General features: G+C 49.9%; 1 protein-coding gene across 1 annotated transcript; it reads right to left on the bottom strand.

Annotated features, from left to right (window-relative positions):
- Positions 1-1,019: 1,019 nt before the first annotated feature.
- Positions 1,020-23,571, bottom strand: LOC129693771 (oocyte zinc finger protein XlCOF19-like). Its single transcript, XM_055630540.1, has 3 exons — positions 23,467-23,571; positions 11,037-11,129; positions 1,020-1,804 (listed from the first exon to the last, which is right to left on the bottom strand). Exons 1-3 carry the CDS (start codon positions 23,569-23,571, stop codon positions 1,193-1,195), a joined length of 810 nt encoding a protein of 269 aa, XP_055486515.1. The 3' UTR covers positions 1,020-1,192.
- Between the last annotated feature and the right edge of the window lie 353 nt (positions 23,572-23,924).

Consider the following 23,924-nt stretch of genomic DNA (forward strand, 5'->3'; position numbering starts at 1 on the left):
TGAATCTCTCCATCTAAATCATTGATGTATATTATAAATAGCTGTGGTCCCAGCACCGAGCCTTGCGGTACCCCACTAGTCACTGCTGCCATTCTGAAAGGGACCCGATAATCCCTATAAGCAGACAAAAATGCTATAGAAACTCAGCGGGTGAGGCAGCATCTATGGAGCGAAGGAAATAGGCAGCGTTTCGTGCTGAACCCCTTCTTCAGACTGATAGGAGGTTGGGGGATGGGGGGTGGGCAGGAAGAAGAAAGGAAGTGGAGCCAGTAGGGCTGAGGTGGAGCTGAGAAGGGGAGGAGAAAGTAAGGACTACCTGAAGAAGGGGAGAAAGTAAGGACTACCTGAAAAGCTCTCCCTCAGCCCACTGGCTCTTCCTCTTCCTCTCAGCGGGACAAGCAGCATCTCTGGAGTGAAAGAATGGGTGACGTTTCGGGTTGAGATTGAAGAGGGTCTCGACCTGAAACATTACCCATTCCTTCCATCATTTTGTGTCAACCTAAACAGCGCCTATCTACGTGGCGGTGTGCCAGCAGGCTGGAGGAGCAGGTAAAGGCTTGGCCACAGACAGGCAGGTGGAGGGTACCGGTGTGGACTCGCCAGTGCTCCAGCAGGTGGTCAAGGCGGGTGAAGCCCTTACCACAGGACGGGCAGGGGAAGGGTACGCCGGTGCTGTCACAGACTGGACATGTGGGTGAAACCCTTGCCATACTCACTGCACACAAAGGGTCTCTCCCTGGTGTGTATCCGCTGGTGCTCCCACAGCCCCCGTGCTCTCTTGTAACGCTTCCCGCAGTGGAAGCAGCTGCTCGCCGGCGTGGGTCCGCTGGTGCTGCCGCAACCCCCGCGAGCTGTCAAACGACTCACCACAGTACGGGCAGTCATAGGGCTGGCCACTGGTGTGCACGTGCTGGTGAGACAGGGCGTGGGAGGCCATGTCAAAGCCCTCTCCACACACTGAGCTGGGGAAGGGACGGTCGCCGGTGTGCACCCGCTGGTGGTGGAGAGGGAAAGGGAGCGCAGCCCGGAGGAGCGAGTGAAGCCCTTGCTGCACTGGACACAGGTGTAGGAGCGCTCGCCGGTGTGGCTGCGCTGGTGGTTCAGCAGATGATGTGACTGGGTGAAGCCCTTGCCGCACAGGGCACAGTTGTAGAGGCGCTCGCCGGTGTGGGTGCACTGGTGCTCCAGCAGGCTATCGGAGCGGGCGAAGCCCTTGCCACAGTCGCCGCTCCCCGGTGTGGATGCGCTGGTGGGACAGCTGCCCGGTGACGTGGGTGAAGCTCTTCCCGCATTGGGCGCAGGCGTAAGGGCGCTCGCCGGTGTGGATGCGCTGGTGCTCCAGCAGATGATGTGACTGGGTGAAGCCCTTGCCGCACTGGACACAGGTGTAGGGACGCTCGCCGGTGTGGACGCGCTGGTGCTTCAGCAGGTTGCTGTAGTGGGAGAAGTCCTTGCCGCAGTCGCTGCAGGTGTGGGGCCGCTTCCCGGTGTGTACCCGCCTGTGCACCTTCAGGTCCTGCGACGACTTGAAGCCTTTTCCGCAGTCGGAGCAGGTGAAGGGCCGCTCGCTGCTGTGCACCCGCCTGTGCTCCCGCAGCCGCGCCATCCGGGCAAAGCTCTCGCCGCAGGTGGGGCATCCATAGGGCTTCTCGCCCGTGTGCACCTGCTGGTGCAGCTTCAGGTGTTGCGCCATCTTGAAGTCTTTGCCGCACTCCGGACAGTCGAAGGGGCGTTCTCCTGTGCGAACCCGCCGGTGGATCTCCAGAGAGCTCGGGTACTGCCAGGCCTTCCCACACACTTCACACTAATAACGCTTCTCCTTGTTGTGCCCCGCTATGTGGCCCTCCACTGAAGCTCAGCCCCTCAATGCTCAGTCCACACACCAAACAGACGGGGGGGGACTCGCCGGCACCTTGGTCGCCCTCAATGCCCGCTCACGTCTCCGTCTCTCCGCCCACAGCAACAGCTCCTAAACCCTGCAGAAGGGGAACACAGAGGGTCAACAAGCTGGCAAACAGGATATTACTGGCACATATTGGAAGCGTTTATGGAGGAAGAAACCATTATATAATTCAGCGCGGCACAGTGGCTGCTGCCTCACTGCCAGAGACCCGGGTTCAATCCTTACTATGTGGAGTTTGTACGTTCTCCCCTTGACCTGCGTGGGTTTTTACTCTGGGGTGCTGATATTGATATGCCATTTATTGTCACTATACATGTACAGTGAAACTGAAAGCTGCTCGTACTCAGTGCATACATACAATTTTACACAAAAAACAAGAAACAGAAAAACAAAACAGAAGGGAGATGGGGGGGGGGAATAGGTGCACAAATTCTACGGCGCTACATACATATATACATATATACAGATGGAAGTCCGTGTTGGGCGGTGTAGTCAGTGCATGTGTGGATTTGAATTTATGGTAGATATAATTCTCGGGAAGCAGCTATTCCTGAGTCTGTTTGTCCTGGATTTGATGCACCTATAACGCCTTCCAGAGGGCAGCAGGTCGAACAGTCCAAACGCAGGATGGGAGCTGTCTTTGGTGATCTTCTCCGGTTTCCTCCAACATTTCAAAGACGTACAGGGTTGTAGTGCTGGTGTACAGGGTGATTGCTGGTCGGCGCGGACTCCGTGGGCCGAAAGACCTGTTTCCGCGCTATATCTCTGAACTAAATTGAACCAAAGAAGGGTCTCGACCCAAAATGTCGCCCATTCATTCTCTCCAGATACTGCCTGTCTCACTGTATTATTCCAGCACTTTGTGTCTATCTTCTCCACAGATGCTGCCTGACCTGCTGAGTTAATCCAGCATTTTGTCATAGATTCATAGAGTGATACAGCGTTGGAAAGAGGCCCTTCGGCCCAAATTGTACACGCACTCCTAGATCCCTCGTCTTCACACATTCCCCCAGCGCCCCGCCATTCACAGTGAAGATCCTGCCCTGGTTTGACTTCCTAAACTGCAACACCCCCCCACCCCCAAACAATGTGACCTCCTCCCTGTGGCTCCCTGCCCCTTACCCCTGCCGCTTCCTGTTCCTTACCACCCTTTGCTCCCTCCCACTCCTCTCCACCCTCAACAATGTGAACCTCCACCAGGCTCACAACCCCCTTCCCTGACTCACTTGACCTCTCTCCCCCCAGTTCCCTGCCCCCCCCCCCATACACCCCCCTCGGCACCATACCCACTCCCCCTTGAATCCCTCCCCCTCCCCTCACCCTTTGCTCTGTTTCCCCCTGCTACTCACTTCACCCCTTTTCCAACCCCAGCCTCTCACCCCTCTCCTCCCTGCCCCCTCCCTCTACATTCTCTCTCTCTCCATCCCTCCTCACCCTCTCCCCTTATTCCTGCCCCTCTCAGCCTCCCACTCTGATATCTCTCCTCTCTCTACTCTCCTGACTCTCCCCACTCTATCTCTCTGTCTTTCACTGTCTCCCTGTCTCTTTCTCCCAGTCCACTGTGTGTTTCCCGGTGTGAGGCCGGAGACTGACCCGCCCCCGATCCACAGCGCCGCCCCGCCCACCCTGATCCACTGGAGCGTCTCACCGTGCCCAGCCCAGGTACTCACGGCTCATCCCCCCCTGGAGGACCGTTCCGGTGGACCACCACCTCGCGCGCGTGCGTGCCCGGCCGCCTGGAGACAGAGCACGGGTGGACAGAGATGGAAGCGAACGCGCAGCGCCAGGCCACAGCCTGGAAATGACGTCACGGCCGTACTGCCATCCACCAGCGGTGATGTGGGCGGTGACAGTGGCGCATGCGCAGCACCACAATGATGGATCCACCCACCCCGGTTCAATCCCCACTCCAGGGGCTGTTTTAACCATATAACCATATAACAATTACAGCACGGAAAAAGGCCATCTCGGCCCTACAAGTCCGGGCCGAACAACTTTTTCCCCTTAGTCCCACCTGCCTGCACTCATACCATAACCCTCCATTACCTTCTCATCCATATGCCTATCCAATTTATTTTTAAATGATACCAACGAACCTGCCTCCACCACTTCCACTGGAAGCTCATTCCACACCGCTACCACTCTCTGAGTAAAGAAGTTCCCCCTCATGTTACCCCTAAACTTCTGTCCCTTAATTCTGAAGTCATGTCCTCTTGTTTGAATCTTCCCTATTCTCAAAGGGAAAAAAAGCTGATCCACATCTGTTCTGTCTGTTCTCCCCGTCACTTTCAGCGTACTACATCCACATCCAGAATATTAGCATTTGATAGAGGGAGAGAGGGTTTCTTGGTCATCCAAAATATTCCAAATGGAATTTAAACTGGAGGTGGTGGAGGGAGGACTTAAGCCAGAAAGGGTTTTTGGAAAGTAAGAGCTACCTTAAATTTAGTTGCAACTGGTTGGGTAACTATGGTAGGGTGAATATTATTCCATGCTTTAATTGTGCGGGGAAAGAACGAATTGCTGTACACATCTGTCTTAGTAGCTGGAATCTCAAATTGGATCGAATGCCCTCGTCTGCTCGTAATTGCTTTGGGTTTGGTGTAGGTTTTGTAATCTATGTCGAGCTGACCATTTAACATTTTGTAAAAATAGGTCAAACGGTGAGTTTCACGTCTGTCTTGGAGAGGGTTCCACCCCAGTGAATTCAGTAGTTTGGCAACACTTGCTTCTCTCTCTCTCGGTGTTAGTAACAAATCGAGCTGCCTGTCTTTGGACACGTTCGATGGAAGAAATGTGTATATTTGTGTATGGATCCCATGTTGCAACTGCGTAGTCCAAATGAAGTCTAACGAGGGTGAAGTATAGCTGCTCTTTCACAGAAGTTGAACAATGATGAAAGTTGCACCTCAGAAAATTGTTGCTTTCACCTTGATGAGTCTGACCATTCCAACACAGATCATTCTGCAATTTGATGCCAAGATAGAAACATAGAAAATAGGTGCAGGAGTAGGCCATTCGGCCCTTCGAGCCTGCACCGCCATTCAATATGATCATGGCTGATCATCTAACTCAGTATCCTGTACCTGCCTTCCCTCCATACCCCCTGATCCCATTAGCCACAAGGGCCACATCTAACTCCCTCTTAAATATAGCCCATGAACTGGCCTCAACTACCCTCTGTGGCAGAGAGTTCCAGATTCACCGTAAAAAATGATTTTCTCATCTCTGTCCTAAAATACTTCCCTCTTATCCTTAAACTGTGACCCCTTGTTCTGGACTTCCCCAACATCGGGAATAATCTTGTTCAAGAAGGAACTGCAGATGCTGGAAGATCGAAGGTACACAAAATAGCTGGAGAAACTCAGCGGGTGCAGTTCTTCAGTCTGAAGAAGGGTTTCGGCCCGAAACGTCGCCTATTTCCTTCGCTCCATAGATGCTGCTGCATCCGCTGAGTTTCTCCAGCAATTTTGTGTACCTTCGGGAATAATCTTCCTGCATCTAGCCTGTCCAACCCCTTAAGAATTTTGTAAGTTTGTATAAGATCCCCCCTCAATCTTCTAAATTCAAGCGAGTACAAACATAGAAACATAGAAAATAGGTGCACGAGTAGGCCATTCGGCCCTTCGAGCCTGCACCGTCATTCAATATGATCATGGCTGATCATCCAACTCAGTATCCTGTACAAGCCGAGTGTATCCACTCTTTCTTCATATGAAAGTCCTGCTATCCCAGGAATCAGTCTGATGATCCTTCTCTGTACTCCATCTATGGCAAGAATGTCTTTCCTCAGACTAGGAGAATTAAAACTGTACTCAATACTCCAGGTGTGGTCTCACCAAGACCCTGTACAACTGCAGTTGAACCTCCCTGCTCCTATACTCAAATCCTTTTGCTATGAATGCTAACATACCATTCGCCTTCTTCACTGCCTGCTGCACCTGCATGCCTACTTTCAAAAACTGGTGTGCCATGACACCCAGGTCTCGTTGCATCTCCCCTTTTCCTAATCGGCCACCATTCAGATAATAGTCTACTTTCCTGTTCTGGCCACCAAAGTGGTAACCTCACATTTATCCACATTATACTGCATCTGCCATGCATTTGGCCACTCACCCAACCTATCGAATTCACCTTGCAGCCTCCTAGCATCCTCCTCACAGCTAACACTGCCCCCCAACTTTGTGTCATCCGCAAACTTGGAGATGTTGCATCCAGATCATTAATATATATTGTAACCATATAACCATATAACAATTACAGCACGGAAACAGGCCATCTCGACCCTTCTAGTCCGTGCCGAACACATAATCTCCCCTAGTCCCATATACCTGCGCTCAGACTATAACCCTCCATTCTCTTCCCATCCATATAACTATCCAATTTATTTTTAAATGATAAAAACGAACCTGCCTCCACCACCTTCACTGGAAGCTCATTCCACACAGCTACCACTCTCTGAGTAAAGAAGTTCCCCCTCATGTTACCCCTAAACTTCAGTCCCTTAATTCTCATGTCATGTCCCCTTGTTTGAATCTTCCCTACTCTCAGTGGGAAAAGCTTCTCCACGTCAACTCTGTCTATCCCTCTCATCATTTTAAAAACCTCTATCAAGTCCCCCCCTTAACCTTCTGCGCTCCAAAGAATAAAGCCCTAACTTGTTCAACCTTTCTCTGTAACTTAGTTGCTGAAACCCAGGCAACATTCTAGTAAATCTCCTCTGTACTCTCTCTATTTTGTTGACATCCTTCCTATAATTAGGCGACCAAAATTGTACACCATACTCCAGAATTGGCCTCACCAATGCCTTGTACAATTTTAACATTACATCCCAACTTCTATACTCAATGCTCTGATTTATAAAGGCCAGCACACCAAAAGCTTTCTTTGACACGCATGGTTTCACATTTGGAAGGGTTGAACTGCATGGCCCCGTTGTTGTGACCACTCAATCATAGTATCAAGATCCTTTTCGAGAGGGGGAGGGAGGTGGATGTGGAGGGGGGAGGAGTAAGGTGGAGGGAGGGTGGGTGAGAGAGGAGGGGGGAAAGAAGGGGGAAGGGGGATTTCCCTAGAAAGGGAGGGAGCAGACAGGAAGGGGGCAGAGAGGAAGGGGGGGGAGGGGGGGGGGCAGAGAGGGATGGAAGGGCAGAGAGGGAGGGAGAGAGGGGGGAGGGAGGGGCAGAGAGGAAGGAGGGGCAGAGAGAGGGATGGGGGGAGAGAGGGATGGGGGGGCAGAGAGAGATGGGGGACAGAGAGGATGGGCCCTCTTCCCCTCTTCATCCCTTCTCCTGCCCCTCTCCATCCCCTCCTTCACGCCCTTCTCCTCCTCCCCCCCTCCCTCCACTGCCCCTCTTCCTCCCCCTCTCTCTATGACTGAATACCAAACAACCAACCAAACAGTCTCTCTCTCTCTGCATCTCTGTCTGTCTGTCTCCCTCTCTCTGTCTGCATCACTTGTCTCTCTCTCTCTCTCTCATGCTCTTCCCCCCCCCGTGTGTGTCTCTCCCTCCCTCCCCCTCTCTCTGCATCTGTCTCTCTATGTGTCTCTCTCTCTCCCTCTGTGTGTGTCTCTCTCTCTGCATATCTCTCTCCGGGCCTCTCTCAATCTGTCTTTCTCCCTCTCACTCTCTCTGTCAGTCTCTCTGTCTCTCTCTCCTCTCTCTCTCCCTCTCTCTCTGTCCCTCTCTCTCTCTGCCTCTCTCACTGTCTTTCTTTCCCTCCCTCTCTCTTTTTTCTCTGCATCTCACTCTCTCTTTCCTTTCTCTCCGTCTCTCTCTCTCTTCTGTCTCTCCCTCTGCACCTCCCTCTCTGTATTTCTCTGTCTGTGTCTCTCCGTCTCTCGCTCTCTCCGTCTCTGTTGTGTGTCTCTCACTGCATCTCTCCCTCTCTGCCTCTCTCTCTTTTCCTCCATCTCTCTTTCTTTCTCTCCCTCTCTCTGCCTCTGTCTTTCACCCTCTGTCTGTATCTCCGTGTCTCTCTCCTGTGAATCTCGCTCTCTGCTCTGTCGCTCTCTGTTTATCTCTGTTTCTCTCTCGCTCTTGTACCTCTCTCTCGGTCTCTCTGTCGCTCTGTCTCTCTCTCTCTCTGTCTCTCACTCTTGTCCCCTTCTCTCTGTCTGTCCCTCAGTCTCTCTCTCTCTCTCCCTGTCTGTCTCTACTGTGTGTCACTCTCTCTGCATCTCTCCCGGTCTACCTGTCTGTCTCTCTCACTCTATGTTTCTCTCTCTGTATCTCTTTCAGTGTTTCACTCTCTCTGTTCCCCTCTCTGTCTCTCTCTCTCTCTCCCTCTTTCTCATTCCCTCTGTCTGTATGTCCCTCTCCCTGCCTCTCACTTTCTCTCTCTCCTTTTCGTGCTCTCTCTCTCTCATTTTCTCTCTCTGTCTCTGCATCTCTCAATCTCTCTCTCTCTGCATCTCTCAATCTCTCTCTCTCTGTCTCTATTTCTAACTCTCCCTCTCTGCATCACTCTCTCTCTTTTTCTGTCTCTCTTTGCATCTCTCCCTGTCTCTACATCTCTCTTCCTGCCTCTCAATCTCTCTCGTTGTCTCTCTGCCTGCCTCTCGCTTTCTCTCTCCGTGTCTCGCTCTCTCTGCATCTCTCTCTGTTTCTCTCTCTATCCCTTTCTGTCTCTCTCTGTTTCTCACTCTCCCTCAGTCTCTCTCTTTCCCTGTCTGTCTCTCTCCTGTGTCTCTCCCTCTCTGCATCTCCATCTCCACCAGTATGGTATGGCAACTGTTCAGTATGGTATGGCAACTGCTCTGTCTCCGACCGGAAGGCATTGCAGAGGGTGGTGAAAATTGCCCAACGCATCACCGGTTCCACGCTCCCCTCCATTGAGTCTGTCCAAAGCAAGCGCTGTCTGCGGAGGGCGCTCAGCATCGCCAAGGACTGCTCTCACCCCAACCATGGACTGTTTACCCTCCTACCATCCGGGAGGCGCTACAGGTCTCTCCGTTGCCGAACCAGCAGGTCGAGGAACAGCTTCTTTCCGGCGGCTGTCACTCTACTAAACAACGTACCTCGGTGACTGCCAATCATCCCCCCCCCCCCCCCCCCCGACACTTATTATTTTTTATTCAAATAGTTTGCTATGTCGCTCTTCAAGGGACATGCTAAATGCATTTCGTTGTCTCTGTACTGTACACTGACAATGACAATTAAAATTGAATCTGAATCTGAATCTCTCTCTCTCCCTGTCTCTCCCTCTCTGCATCTCCATCTCTCTCTCTCCCGTGTGTCTCTCTCTCTGCCTCTTTCTCTCTCCCCCCTCCCTCTCTCTCTCTCTACTGTTTCACCCCCTCTCTGCATCTCTGTCTGTCTGTCTGTTTCTCTATCTGCCTCTCTCACTGTCTCTCTCTCTCACTGTCGCTCTCCATCTTTCTCTGTCCTTCCCTCCCTCTCTCTGTCGCTCTGCCTCTTTCTCTCTCTATCCCCCGTCTGTCTCTCTCTGCATCTGTATCTCTCTCTCTCAGACTCTCTCTCTTTCTCTCATTGTCTCTATGTGTCTCTCACGCTCTCTCTCTCCCTCTGCCCACTGTCTGTCTGTCTGTCTCTCTCTCTCTGTCTCTCATCGCCTCCATGTCTCTCTCTCTCCATCTTTCTCTCACCAGGGTCCGGGGTCTCAGCGCCGGTTCGTCTCCATCTTGTTCCCGCTCCAACCGCCAACCCCGCGCGCGCACGCGCTCCAAACCGCCAACCCCGCGCGCGCACGCGCTCCAACCGCCAACCCCGCGCGCGCACGCGCTCCAACCGCCAACCCCGCGCGCGCACGCGCTCCAACCGCCAACCCTCGCGCGCTCGCGCTCACCGACCCCCCGCGCTCACCAACCCCCCCCCCCCCCGCGCCCGCCTGGAGGACCGGCCCGGAGGACCACCGGCGCTCGGCTCACCCCGCCTGGCCTGGAGGACCATCTGTGATCCGCTCGCCCACCTGGAGGACCGCTGGCTCCCATCTGGGACTGATATCCCTCTGTATCGTCCTTCACTCTCCCTCCCCTCCCCCTCCCCTCCTCTCTCCCAGCTCTGTCCCCTCCTCTCTCTATCTCAAACCCCCCTCACTCCTTCCCTCTCTCCATCCCAAACCTGTTTCCTCAGTCAATCCCCCTCATTTCCCCTCCCCCTCGCTCCCCTGATTAAAAGAGGGGGAAGAGGAAGACCTATCACTACTGATGGGTCTTCCCTGTAGGAGGGGAGCAGTTTCAGGGTCCAGGCCTGGGTTTGGCCGGGAAGGCGGTGAGGGTGGGAGAGGTCGTGGATGTTGTTGTTGCTATTCCTCGTGGTGGCTATTCCAAGTGGGACAGGGGGCACAAGGCTCACAAAAAACTTATTTAACCATATAATAACCATATAACAATACAGCACGGAAACAGGCCATCTCGACCCTTCTAGTCCGTGCCCGAAACACATAATCTCCCCTAGTCCCCCATATACCTGCGCTCAGACCATAACCCTCCATTCCCTTCCCATCCATATAACTATCCAATTTATTTTTAAATGATAAAAACGAACCTGCCTCCACCACCTTCACTGGAAGCTCATTCCACACAGCTACCACTCTCTGAGTAAAGAAGTTCCCCCTCATGTTACCCCTAAACTTCAGTCCCTTAATTCTCATGTCATGTCCCCTTGTTTGAATCTTCCCTACTCTCAGTGGGAAAAGCTTTTCCACGTCAACTCTGTCTATCCCTCTCATCATTTTAAAAACCTCTATCAAGTCCCCCCTTAACCTTCTGCGCTCCAAAGAATAAAGCCCTAACTTGTTCAACCTTTCTCTGTAACTTAGTTGCTGAAACCCAGGCAACATTCTAGTAAATCTCCTCTGTACTCTCTCTATTTTGTTGTGATTTTATTTGTTTCTTCCGCTGACAGCCACGCTGAGTCAGAGCAGTTATCCCCCTTTTAAAAACCTCCAATGATCACATGTTCGTTCCCCACTCCTAGGCAGTCTTTATACCCATCAAATGACCATAATACAGACTTACCTGCCCAATCATTCCTGTACTCCCTCTGGCTCTGGTTTCTCGCCCTTCCGTTGATCCCCTATTCCCTCTTCCCTTGTGTGCTGCAGGTCAGGCAATCTGATCCAGTCACATTGTTGGGACATTTATATCTGACGTAATTCTGCAACACACCGTCGTCTGCCCTCGTTGGCGAGGCCACTGGATCTCCTCCCTGGTTCGCCCCATCAGCCACGGTGGTGACTGCCGTTCATGCGTCCCTCTGTTCTGTAATACACAGATTAAAAGCTGGTATTAGACAACAATTCAAAGGAACAGGCCAACACCTTCGGCTGTGACATCACACGCTGTCAATCGTGTTGGAAAGAACTGCAGAAGTTGGTTTATATTGTAGGTAGACACAAAATGCTGGAGTAACTCAGCGAGATAGGCAGCATCTCTGGGGAGAAGGTTTTGTTTTTTAATGGGTGACGTTTCAGGTCAAGACCCTTCTTGAGACCGATTCAGTCCCTCAAATTCATGCTTGTCTTATCAATAGGGTGATTTCATGGTGGCCGATTGGGAAAGGGGGAGATGCAGCGAGACCTGGGTGTCATGGTACACCAATCATTGAAGGTAGGCATGCAGGTGCAGCAGGCAGTAAAGAAAGCGAATGGTATGTTAGCTTTCATTGCAAAAGGATTTGAGTATAGGAGCAGAGAGGTTCTACTGCAGTTGTACAGGGTCTTGGTGAGACCACACCTGGAGTATTGCGTACAGTTTTGGTCTCCAAATCTGAGGAAGGACATTATTGCCATAGAGGGAGTGCAGAGACAGTTCACCAGACTGATTCCTGGGATGTCAGGACTGTCTTATGAAGAAAGACTGGATAGACTTGGTTTATACTCTCTAGAATTTAGAAGATTGAGAGGGGATCTTATAGAAACTTACAAAATTCTTAAGGGGTTGGACAGGCTAGATGCAGGAAGATTGTTCCCGATGTTAGGGAAGTCCAGGACAAGGGGTCACAGCTTAAGGATAAAGGGGAAATCCTTTAAAACCGAGATGAGAAGAACTTTTTTCACACAGAGTGGTGAATCTCTGGAACTCTCTGCCACAGAGGGTAGTTGAGGCCAGTTCATTGGCTATATTTAAGAGGGAGTTAGATGTGGCCCTTGTGGCTAAGGGGATCAGGGGGTATGGAGAGAAGGCAGGTACGGGATACTGAGTTGGATGATCAGCCATGATCATATTGAATGGCGGTGCAGGCTCGAAGGGCCGAATGGCCTACTCCTGCACCTAATTTCTATGTTTCTATGTTTCACGAAAGGTCACTGGAGCATAGATCCTCACCCACGTGACAGCAAAATACAGCTGAGGTACAAGCGTCACTTCCGGTACATGTTATTGATGCTGAAAAAGCGCACTTTCACACCCGTTAGAAACCGCGAAAACGGCCCGTTTTTGAGCTGTAAATAACTGTGCCAGTCGGGGTGACCGTGAGGCACAATTATCTTACTTTACAGTCCAGAAGATAGATAAAAATGAAGGAAAATACAAGAGTGAACTGAAGGGGCAACAACAGCGGAAGTGGTCAGCGGACATTCGCCGTGGAGATATAAAGATAGAAAATATCGGGAATTATCGCGTTTGCTTGCTGCATTTCATCAAAAGTGAGGCATCATTGACGTTTTATCTTTATTCATTTGTTATATGAAAAGTTGTAAAAGTGAAAAATCCGTCAGTAAAATTGCAAAATCGCCCATGGTTCTCAGGTGGGTTTTAACATGCAAAATGAAAACACTTCTGAAGCTACATTTACCATTTAAATAATCGTAAACTATCAATGCGTTTTGAAATAAATTTTACTCAGATGCAAGCTAAGGAATGGGATAATTGTCAGCTGTTAGTTGGACAAAATCAGGACATTTAATTATTTGCCAAAATATATTTCTCAATGTTTCTTGTTTAAAGCCTGCAATCACCCAAACTACTTATTTATTTATCATCTAATAACAGACAAGCCTGTGCAGGCTTTAAACAAGAAACATTGAGAAATATATTTTGGCAAATAATTAATGTCAGGACTTTCATATGAAGAAAGACTGGATAGACTCGGCTTGTACTCGCTAGAATTTAGAAGATGGATAGAAACTTATAGAAACTTACAGAATTCTTAAGGGGTTGGACAGGCTAGATGCAGGAAGATTGTTCCTGATGTTGGGAAATTCCAGATCAAGGGGTCACAGTTTAAGGATAAGGGGGAAATCTTTTAGGACCAAGATGAGAAAAACATTTTTCACACGGAGAGTGGTGAATCTGTGAAATTCTCTGCCACAGAAGGTAGTTGAGGCCAGTTCATTGGCTATATCTAAGAGGGAGTTAGAAGTGGCCCTAATGGCTAATGGAGAGAATGCAGGTACTGGATACTGAGTTGGATGATCAGCCATGATCATATTGAATGGCGATGCAGGCTCGAAGGGCCAAATGGCCTACTCCTGCAGCTATTTTCTATGTGTCTATGTCTTTTAAATGGCACTTCTTCTGGTCCTGAACTATCCCAGCTGTGGATAGATGATCTCTCTCTACCTTTAATTAACCTCCAGCATCTAATTCAAACATATTTGGTTATCTTACTACTGTGTGGGATCGGGTCAAGCACAAACTTACCATTTTTCGTACAGTGTAATAAAGACAAAGTGCATTTACTTCATTGATAAAAATAGTAAATACTGAAAACTGTGCAAAGTGCAATGGTGGATGATCCATTATCACAACTGGGACTTAAATCAAATGCAGCTCAATCTGCTGAGTGTTTCCAGCATGGCAGCATTTTATCTTATTCCTCAGATCTTCTGGAATAGCAATGTTTCTTTAAATTTCCATGCCCCAAATAGTTACAAAAGCCATATGTTAGCCGGGTCAATAGATTTGTGTAAATGCCATACTTCCACTCACATACCCGACACTCCCAACTCGTTAGTTCGCATTTCATTATTCAAATATGTACAAAATGCCTTCCATGCTACAAATCCTCAAAGTATATTTTCCTCTTGCTACCATTCTGCTGCTTCGTCTCCTGGGATCACTCTCTCCGCTGTGACCAGAGGGTGATAAAAACGAGCAGCACTCCTTTACTCTGGCAACAGAGCAAGTTGCTCGCCAAAAATAAATGAAAACGGAGAAAACGAGTTCAATATCTGATGCCTGAATCTCATTATAAAAAATACCGTGAACATTGGGCCATTTTGTAACTGAAACAAAGTCCAACATTTACTTTACAACTGTATAGATCTGTGTCATTGTGCAACATGAATCTCCACAAACACATCCAATGACAAAACGCAGCAGCAGCAGCTGTTGCTGAACATTTCCACTTCAAACTATCACTGCGACACATTTAGTCACAACTAAAAATTCAATGTCCTCACAGACAAGAGCACAGGTAGATGGGACTGGGGGGGCGGGGGACAACATTGTTCGGCATGGACTTGAAGGGCCGAGATGGCTTTTTTCCATGCTGTAATTGGTTATATTATATGGTTAAGAGCAACTCAACTCCAATAGGGGCACATTAAAAATATTGGGAAAACACCCTACTGGGCTGTGTGAGGAATGCCATCAACCAGAAACAGTTCAGCATGCCCTAGTTGCATGTAGGAGATATGAGACAGAAAGAGGATTTATGATCATTGAAATGAGGAAAATTGGATTGACAGAACTATCAGTAAAGAACATTCTAGAGTGTGGAGGGAAAGGAAAAGGAATAAAGTTATTGTTTGATTTCTTGAGGGCCTCTGGGCTTATAAAAAGGATCTAATATTAAGACATGAGTACTGTGGAATGAAGCCAGAAGGTGGCAGCAATGCAACATTGCGGATGCCGGCTGCCGTAAAACTCCAAAGAAGAAGAAGTAGAAGAACTCCAATGGGGAAATTTAACACAAGTCTCTACCCAAGATTACACCCGTCCACTGCGGACCGGCGGATGAAATACTCACCGATGGCAAACTGGTGCCCCACTCCCCGGCCGGACAGAGGGGTCCCGGGTCCCGCAGCTCCGCTCCCCGGGCCTCGAGCCCCGGGCCCGCCGCCGCCGCCACAACCAAACAGCTCTGCTCTAAGATCTTTGGCCACAACTGGCCGGAGGAAGGAAGCGCCGCCCATCCGGTGACTTGCCAGGTACACAAAAATGCTGGAGAAACTCAGCGGGTGCAGCAGCATCTATAACCATATAACAATTACAGCACGGAAACAGGCCATATCGACCCTTCTAGTCCGTGCCGAACACATATTCTCCCCTAGTCCCATATACCTGCGCTCAGACCATAACCTTCCATTCCCTTCCCGTCCATATAACTATCCAATTTATTTTTAAATGATAAAAACGAACCTGCCTCCACCACCTTCACTGGAAGCTCATTCCACACAGCCACCACTCTCTGAGTAAAGAAGTTCCCCCTCATGTTACCCCTAAACTTCAGTCCCTTAATTCTCAAGTCATGTCCCCTTGTTTGAATCTTCCCTACTCTCAGTGGGAAAAGCTTTTCCACGTCAACTTTGCCTATCCCTCTCATCATTTAAAAAACCTCTATCAAGTCCCCCCTTAACCTTCTACGCTCCAAAGAATAAAGCCCTAACTTGTTCAACCTTTCTATGTAATTTAGTTGCTGAAACCCAGGCAACATTCTAGTAAATCTCCTCTGTACTCTCTCTATTTTGTTGACATCCTTCCTATAATTAGGCGACCAAAATTGTACACCATACTCCAGAATTGGCCTCACCAATGCCTTGTACAATTTTAACATTACATCCCAACTTCTATACTCAACGCTCAGATTTATAAAGGCCAGCACACCAAAAGCTTTCTTTACCACCCTATCTACATGAGATTCCACTTTCAGGGAACTGTGCATAGTTATTCCCAGATCCCTCTGTTCACCTACATTCTTCAATTCCCTACCATTTACCATGTACGTCCTATTTTGATTTGTCCTGCCAAGATGTAGCACCTCACACTTATCAGCATTAAACTCCATCTGCCATCTTTCAGCCCACTCTTCCAACTGGCATAAATCTCTCTGTAGACTTTGAAACTCTACTTCATTACCCGCAACCCCACCTATCTTAGTATCATCTGCATACTTACTAATCCAATTTACCACACCATCATCCAGATCATTGATGTACATGACAAACAACAGTGGACCCAACACAGATCCCTGTGGCACCCCACTCGTCACTGGCCTCCAACCTGACAAACAACCATCCACCATTACTCTCTGGCATCTCCCATTCAGCCACTGTTGAATCCATCTTGCTACTCCACCATTAATACCCAACCATTGAACCTTCTTAACCAACCTTCCATGAAGAACCTTGTCAAAGGCCTTACTGAAGTCCAAATACACAACATCCACTGCTTTACCCTCATCAATTTCCCGAGTAACATCTTCAAAAAATTCAAGAAGATTTTCCCTTGAAAACCATGGCTCTTTACAATTTTTACGATTTCCTTTCAACCGAACAGGGACATAAAGATTCTTAAAATTTCACCTTTAAATGTACTCCATTTCTCTTCCACATCTTTCCCATAAAACAAACTGTCCCAATTTACTCCTTTTAAATCCTTTCGCATCTCCTCAAAGTTAGCCTTTCTCCAATCAAAAATCTCAACCCTAGGTCCAGTTCTGTCCCTCTCCATAATTATATTGAAACTAATGGTATTGTGATCACTGGACACGAGTTGTTCCCCAACGCATACCTCTGCCACCTGACCCATCTCATTTCCTAACAGGAGGTCCAGCACCGCCCCTTCTCTAGTAGGTACTTCTATGTATTGCTACATAATCCTCAGGAGACTCCCGCCTGGACTAAGATAAACCAAACATAGCTGAGTCCACCAACAACATGACACATGGGACTCACCCAGACCTATTCCATACTGTCAAAGTTGTCCATGCCCAATGTAGAATTTTACCTTGAAGGCCAGAACTGTCCTTTTGCACACACTTTGAAAGCTTGTAGAACTGTGGATACTGGTCCCAAAGTCCTTACCCACTGACGCCTCAGCCAGAACTGTCTGAATACTATGTTGGATTCTGTCCACTAGCCAATCTATAAAGACCACATCTGGAGAACTGAGTGTAGAGATTCACATTGGACTCTGTGTAGTAACCAATTCCAGGGATGAAATGGCTGATGGAAGAAGAAGAGCCAAAACACAAATTTCCAAGAAAGAGACGATTTTATTGAAATACGATTCGGAGGAAGACCCAACTTGAATGCAATGAGGAACGTACTCCTTGTGCGGGTATAATGAATGAATCTGAATGAATCTCTTTATTGTCATTGCACATGGTACAACAAAATTTAAAAGTCAATCCCACGGTGCGATTCACAAGAGCAATTTTAAATATATAAGAAAAGGTAAAAATATATACATATAAAAAAAAATTACAGATAAATAACAATAGCAGCTGAGGTAGAATCATTCAGTTGAATGTGAGTGTTATTTCTTATTTTGCATTGTTAAGTTCACGTACGGCTATGGGGTAGAAGCTGTCTCTGAGTCTGTTTGTGCGAGTTTTGAAAGACCTGTACCGTCTGCCAGAGGGCAGCAGGTGGAACAGGTTGTGTCCAGGGTGGGAAGGGTCCTTCAGGATGTTGGCTGCCCTGCCAAGGCAGCGAGAGCTGAAGATGTCCTTCATTGAGGGCAGTGGGCAGCCAGTGATTTTTTGTGCGGTGTTGATGATCCTTTGAAGGCCTCTCCTGTCCGCTGCAGAGCAGCTGGCATACCATGTGGTTATACAGTATGCCAGCACACTCTCGATGGAGCAGCGGTAGAAGGACACCAGCAGCTTCTCCTCCAGGTTGTTTTTCCTGAGGATCCTCAGAAAGTAGAGTCGCTGCTGGGCCTTCTTGACTGCTGTGGTGGTGTTTGTAGTCCAGGAGAGATCCTCCGTAATTTGTGTGCCCAGGAATCTGAAGTCTGAGACCCTTTCCACACAGTCCCCATTTATGAATAGGGGTTTGGGGGCTGCACTGTTCTTACGGAAGTCTATGATAATTTCCTTTGTTTTTGTGGTGTTTAGGATGAGGTTGTTGTCTGAATACCACGCTGCCAGTCTTTGGACTTCCTCCCTGTAGGCTGTCTCATCTCCTCCTGAGATACGTCCAACCACAGTCGTGTCGTCCGCAAACTTGACGATGGTGTTGGTGGAGTGGGCGGGGGCACAATCGTGGGTGTAGAGGGTATAGAGGAGGGGGCTCAACACACAGCCCTGTGGGGAGCCGGTGCTGAGTGTGATGGGGGTGGAGAGGTGATGGCCCAGTCTGACGGTCTGCGGGCGGTTAGACAGAAAGTCCTTGATCCAGAGGCAGATTTGTTGGGAGAGTCCTAAATCCATGAGTTTGGTGACCAGTCTTGCTGGGGATGATGGTATTGAAGGCGGAGCTCAAGTCAATGAAAGCATCCTCACATAGCTCCCCTGGTGTTCGAGGTGGGTCAGTGCAGTGTGAAGAGCAGTGGCGATGGCATCCTCAGTGGACCTATTTGCTCTGTAGGCAAACTGGTGTGGATCGAAGGTGGGCGGGAGGCTGGCTTTGATGTGCTGCTGGACCAGCCTCTCGAAACACTTCATGATGACTGGTGTGAGAGCGACCGGTCGGTAGTCGTTAAGGCCGCTGATAACAGGCTTTTTTGGTAGTGGGATGATTGTGGCAGACTTCAGGCACGGTGGGATGATGGATTTGGACAGGGACAGGTTGAAGATTTTCGTGAAGACCTCGGAGAGCTGGTCTGCACATTCCTTCAGAACCCTTCCTGTCACGCCATCCGGGCTGGCAGCCTTCCTCGGGTTCACCGCCCTGAGCACACGCCTCACTTCATGCTCCTGCAAAGTGAGGGTGTAGTTGTTGTTGTTAGGGGCTGGTAGGAGAATGGTGACAAACTCTTCTGGTTCTGCCTCGAAGCGAGCAAAGAAGCAGTTCAGCTCCTCTGCCAGTGAGGCGTCGCCGTCGGTCGTCGTGCTGTTGCTGGGCTTGTAGTTGATGATGTGCTGGATGCCCTGCCACACCCGCCGTGGATCATTGTTGTTAAAGTGGTCCTCTATCTTCCACTTGTGGGCCACTTTGGCATCCCTGATGCCTTTCTTCAGGTTGGCTCTAGCAGCGCTGTACAGGGCTCTGTCGCCAGACCTGAAGGCTGTGTTGCGGTCCTTGAGGAGAGTTTGGACCTCTTTTGTCATCCACGGCTTCTGGTTGGGGTACACCCGGTTGAGTTTGTCGACGGTGACGTTGTCAACACAGTTCTGGATGTAAAAGAGTACCGTGGATGTGTACTCCTCCAAGTCCTGATTTGCAAAAATGTCCCAGTTTGTCCTTTCAAAGCAGTCATGTAGCTGTGAGGAAGCTCCTTCAGGCCAAGTTTTAACCGTCCTGGTGGTGGGTTGAGTTTTTCTCCTGAGGGGGGTGTATGCTGGTGCTAAGTGAATGGATAGGTGATCCGACTGGCCTAAGTGTGGTAGTGGTGTGGCTCTAAACCCCTTCTTGATGTTTGAGTAGGCCTTGTCTAATGTATTTTCTCCCCTGGTTGCACATTTGATGTGTTGTTCAAACTTGGGGAGAACTGATTTTAAGTCTGCGTGATTGAAATCACCAGCTATGATATGGGCTGCTTTGGGGTAGGTGTTCTCTTGTTTGCTGATAGCGCTATGGAGGTAGCCTAGGGCTATGCTAGCATTAGCATCTGGTAGGATATACACAACTGTAACTATGACCATGGTAAACTCACGTGGAAGGTAGAAAGGCCTGCATCTAACTATCAGGTACTCCAAATCAGCAGAACAGTGTCTGTCTATGATTGTGGTATTTGTGCACCAGTTGTTGTGAACGTAGATGCATAACCTCCCTCCTTTGCTCTTACCGGAGTCTTTGTTTCTATCCCAGCGAAATGCTGTGCGGCCTGCTAGCTCAATGGCTCCGTCCGGTACAAGCGCGTGTAGCCACGTCTCTGTTATTAGCAGAATGCAACTGTCCGCTATGAATTTGTTTGCGGCAACCTGTAGTCTTAGTTCGTCCATTTTGTTGGTGATGGATCTGGCGTTGGTGAGAATGATGCTGGGTAGCGGTGGTTTATGTGGTTGTTGCCTTAGCCTAGCGAGTAGTCCGGACCAGCGACCACGCTTTTGCTTCCTGTGCCTCCTCCGTCTCCGGCGTTTGCTGGGGCCGACAACAATCCACGGAGAGGCGGTGTCCTAGCTATCTCCTCCGGTATGTTGCGAGAATGCAGAAAAACACTCTTAACTGCCTGTTTACACTGTAATCCGATAATCAGAAGATCCTGTCGGCTGAAGGTGAGATTCGCACGACAAAACGTAACATTGTCAAACAGACATACAAACAAAAACACACAAAAAAAGCACCGAAAGGGAGAGCTTCGAGCCGCTGCGACTGTGCGCGCCGCCATTTTGTACATCTTGTGATGTCATGATCATCATTTCAGAATCGTGCAGAAATTCTCCTTTGCTTCTTGCTCTGCCAGAGAACTATGGGGCAAGGGACAATGAATATATTCAAGCCAGTGATGCCAAGCATTTCATCAACAAAAGAAGCAAGGGAGTGAGTTAGAAAGTGATGTTGGGATCAAATCTGCATCATTCTTGACCTTAATGAAGTTAGCCTCCTGCACCTGGGTTATACAGTGAAAAGCAAGACACCTAGCAGCAGTGGTGATCAAGGGGATTAGGATAACAAGTCCATCAGGAAAGAGATACTGTAACATCAAAGCCTGAACAACCAGACTGCTAAATAGCTTCCTTCCACAGGCTGTGAGGCTGCTAAACAGTCACTCCACCTGATTCTGGTGCTTTGCACTGACAATTTAATAACTGGTACTGAGTAATAACGCTGGCGCTGGCTCTGGCCACTTAAATCAGCTGCCCTGGACATTTTATGACTGTTTTTACTTGTATTTTAATGTTGCTTTTTTTACCTGCACTTTTTTAAACAATTCGTACTGTTTTATCAGGAACTGGATTGTTTTTTTATTGTTTTTATTTTTTGCGTGAAATATTTAAGTTTTATGTGCGATGCTCCGGTATTCCCTGGGAAACGTCTTCTCATTTTGCACTGTATTACTGTTGCAAGATAATAAAGGATGATGATGATGATGATAGCTCTCTGAAAGTGGCAACACAAGTACAGTGGGAAAGACGACGTGTGGTCTGCTTGTATCATTGGATGGAACAAGGGTTAGGGAGTCATCTGGCAACCCGGCCTGTATGATTTTGGTTAGCCGGTATTTGGAGCATTGTGTGCTGTTCTGGCTGCCTGTTACAGGAAGGATGTGGAGGATTTGGAGAGGTTGAAGAAGCAGTTTACCAGAATGTTGCTTGGATTAGGGTGTATCGTCACTCCTGGAAAACAGTGCCCAGCAGGCAGTGTGCTGAAAACAGTGGGGATGGAGAGTGAGGAGGGGGGGGTAGAGTGGGCGGAAAGGGGAGGGCAGAGAGTGGAAGGGAGGAGAGGGGGGGGGGGGGGGGGGGGGGGGGGGAGGGGAAAGGAGGTGGGGGGATGGGGGAGAAGATAAGGGGAGAGAAGAGGGGGAGGTGGAGGGGAGTTGGGGCAGGGGGGGGAAGCGTGGAGGGGGTGCAGAGGGGGGGAAGGGGGAAGAGAGGGGCCAGAGTGGGGGAGGGTGGAGACAGGGGGAGATGGAGGAACTGAGGTGGATGTGGAGATGGGGGAGGGGAGTGACAAGAGGTAGAGGGGGAAGGGAGAGGGCAGAGGTTGGAGGGGGGAGACAGCGCAGAGGGTGGAGGGGGAGTGTAGGGATACAGGGGGGGGGGGTGAATAGAGAGGAGGGGGGGGAAGAAGGGGGAATGAGGGAGAGGGGGGATTCTCTAGAGAGGGTGGAGGCAGAGAGGGAGGGAGGGGCAGAGAGGAAGTTTGGGACAGATAGGGGGCAAGGGGGCAGAGAGGCAAGGGCATGGAACATGGAAAACCAGAGCAGGGACAGCGAGTCCGGAGGCAAAAAAATAACTGTGAGTCGGGGGGGTTTGCGAGGAAAAACTCAGGAAATTATGAACTGTGTGGGGGGGGGGGGGGGGGTTACATGGAAAAAACTCAAGAAATAATAAATCAAATTTACAGATGATGGGATTTTTGAAATGATGATGTAAATCGTTACCGGAACATGTAAAAAATTCGCCGTCACCACGTTGGGTTTTCGAGGAGATGTGAATCAAAGAAAAAGTTCAAGTTTGAAAATGAGATTTCGCACAAGCAAACATCCAGACGTTTATAAGTTAATAGACCAGGGGGACCCATTGGGTCCCGTCTCATCAATGTGCGGTTTGCGGGGGGGCTCTGCGGCATCACACACACACTAACCACCCTACACACACACGGGAGGGGGGTAGAGGGGAGGGAGGGGGGGGGAGTGGGGAGTGGCTAGAGGTGAGTGGAGTGGGGGTGGAGGAGAAGGAGCAGAGAGGAGGAGAGGAGAAGGAGAGAGAGGAGGTGGGGGAGAGGAGAGGAGGGGGGGAGAGTGAGGAGGGGGGGGGGAGAGAGAGGAGGGGGGGAGAGAGGGGGGGAGAGAGGGGGAGGAGAGAGAGAGGGGGGGGAGAGGAGAGAGGGGAGAGAGGGGGGGGGGAGAGAGGGGGGGGGGGAGGAGGAGGGGGGGGGAGAGAGAGGGGGAGGGGGAGGGGGGGAGGGGGGGAGGGGGGGGGGAGGGGGGGGGGGGGAGGGAGGAGGCGGGGAGAGGGGCGGGGGGGGGAGAGAGGGAGGGGTGAGAGAGGGGGGGGGAGGGGGGGGGGGGGGGGGGGGGGGAGAGAGAGGGGGGGGGGAGAGAGAGAGAGAGAGAGAGAGAGAGAGGGGGGGGGAGAGAGAGAGAGGGGGGGAGAGAGAGAGAGGGGGGGGAGAGAGAGAGAGGAGAGAGAGAGGAGGGAGAGAGAGAGAGAGAGGGGGGAGAGAGAGAGAGGGGAGAGGAGAGAGAGAGAGAGAGAGAGAGAGAGGGGAGGGAGAGAGAGAGAGAGAGAGAGAGAGAGAGAGAGAGAGAGAGAGAGATAGAGAGAGAGAGAGGAGGAGGAGAGAGAGAGAGATGAGGGTGAGAGAGAGGAGGATGAGAGAGAGAGGAGGGTGAGAGAGAGGAGGGGAGAGGGTTAAGGAGGGGAGATGGTTAAGGAGGGGAGATGGTTAAGAAGGGGAGAGAGAGGGGGGAAGAGGGTTAAGGAGGGGAGAGAGAAGGGGGGGAAAGAACGCTGAAAACTTTAATATTTTGAAGCTGTTGTTTTAAGGTTAATAACTGGAGAAATATTGGTTGAAATGCGACGGGAAATATGTCTCCGGTCGGGGGAGAAAATGTCAGCAGCGTGTGTGGCCAACACAAGCCTGGCTCACACAGACATGTAGAATGTTGAGAACAAAGAATAATAGTGATAGATTAGAGGAAACCTTGTTAGAATTTATTGTCACACGTACCAATTAATGTGCAGTGATATTTGAGTTACCATACAGCCGTACTAAATAAAAAGCCACAAGACACACAGCCACATAAAATAACATTTAACAGAAACATCCACAGCGGAAACCACATTCAATTTCAAGCATCTTCCTCATTTGTTCACCTCTGGTCGCGGCTGTTGAACCCTCCGCAGTCGCCGCTGTCCGATGGCGTAGTGTCTCAATGACGGAAACTCCGGCGTCAGGTGGATTGGAACACTCGGTAGCATGGAGCTCCCGAGTCGGCCTCTTCTTACCGGAGACCGCGGGCTCCGCAATGTTAAAGTCCGCGCCGCACCCGCGGCTTGAAGCCCCGGGCTTGTCTTCAGGAAAGGCCGCAACACTCCAAGTTGTTGGGCAGCAGAGAGGAGCGGAGATACGACACGGAGAAAAATCGCTTCTCCGTCAAGTGACTGAAAATAAAATTCCCCCAATTCCCTCCCCCACCCACCCATCAAACAAACCAAAACACACTAAAAATTACCTTTAAAACATACTTAAAATAATAAAAACAGTAGATGGGACAGACAGACTGTTGGCGAGGCAGCCAGTGCTGGTGGAGCCACCCGGTTGACACTGATTA

Source organism: Leucoraja erinacea, unplaced genomic scaffold (assembly GCF_028641065.1).
Source record: "Leucoraja erinacea ecotype New England unplaced genomic scaffold, Leri_hhj_1 Leri_420S, whole genome shotgun sequence".
Taxonomy (NCBI): Eukaryota; Metazoa; Chordata; class Chondrichthyes; order Rajiformes; family Rajidae; genus Leucoraja; species Leucoraja erinaceus.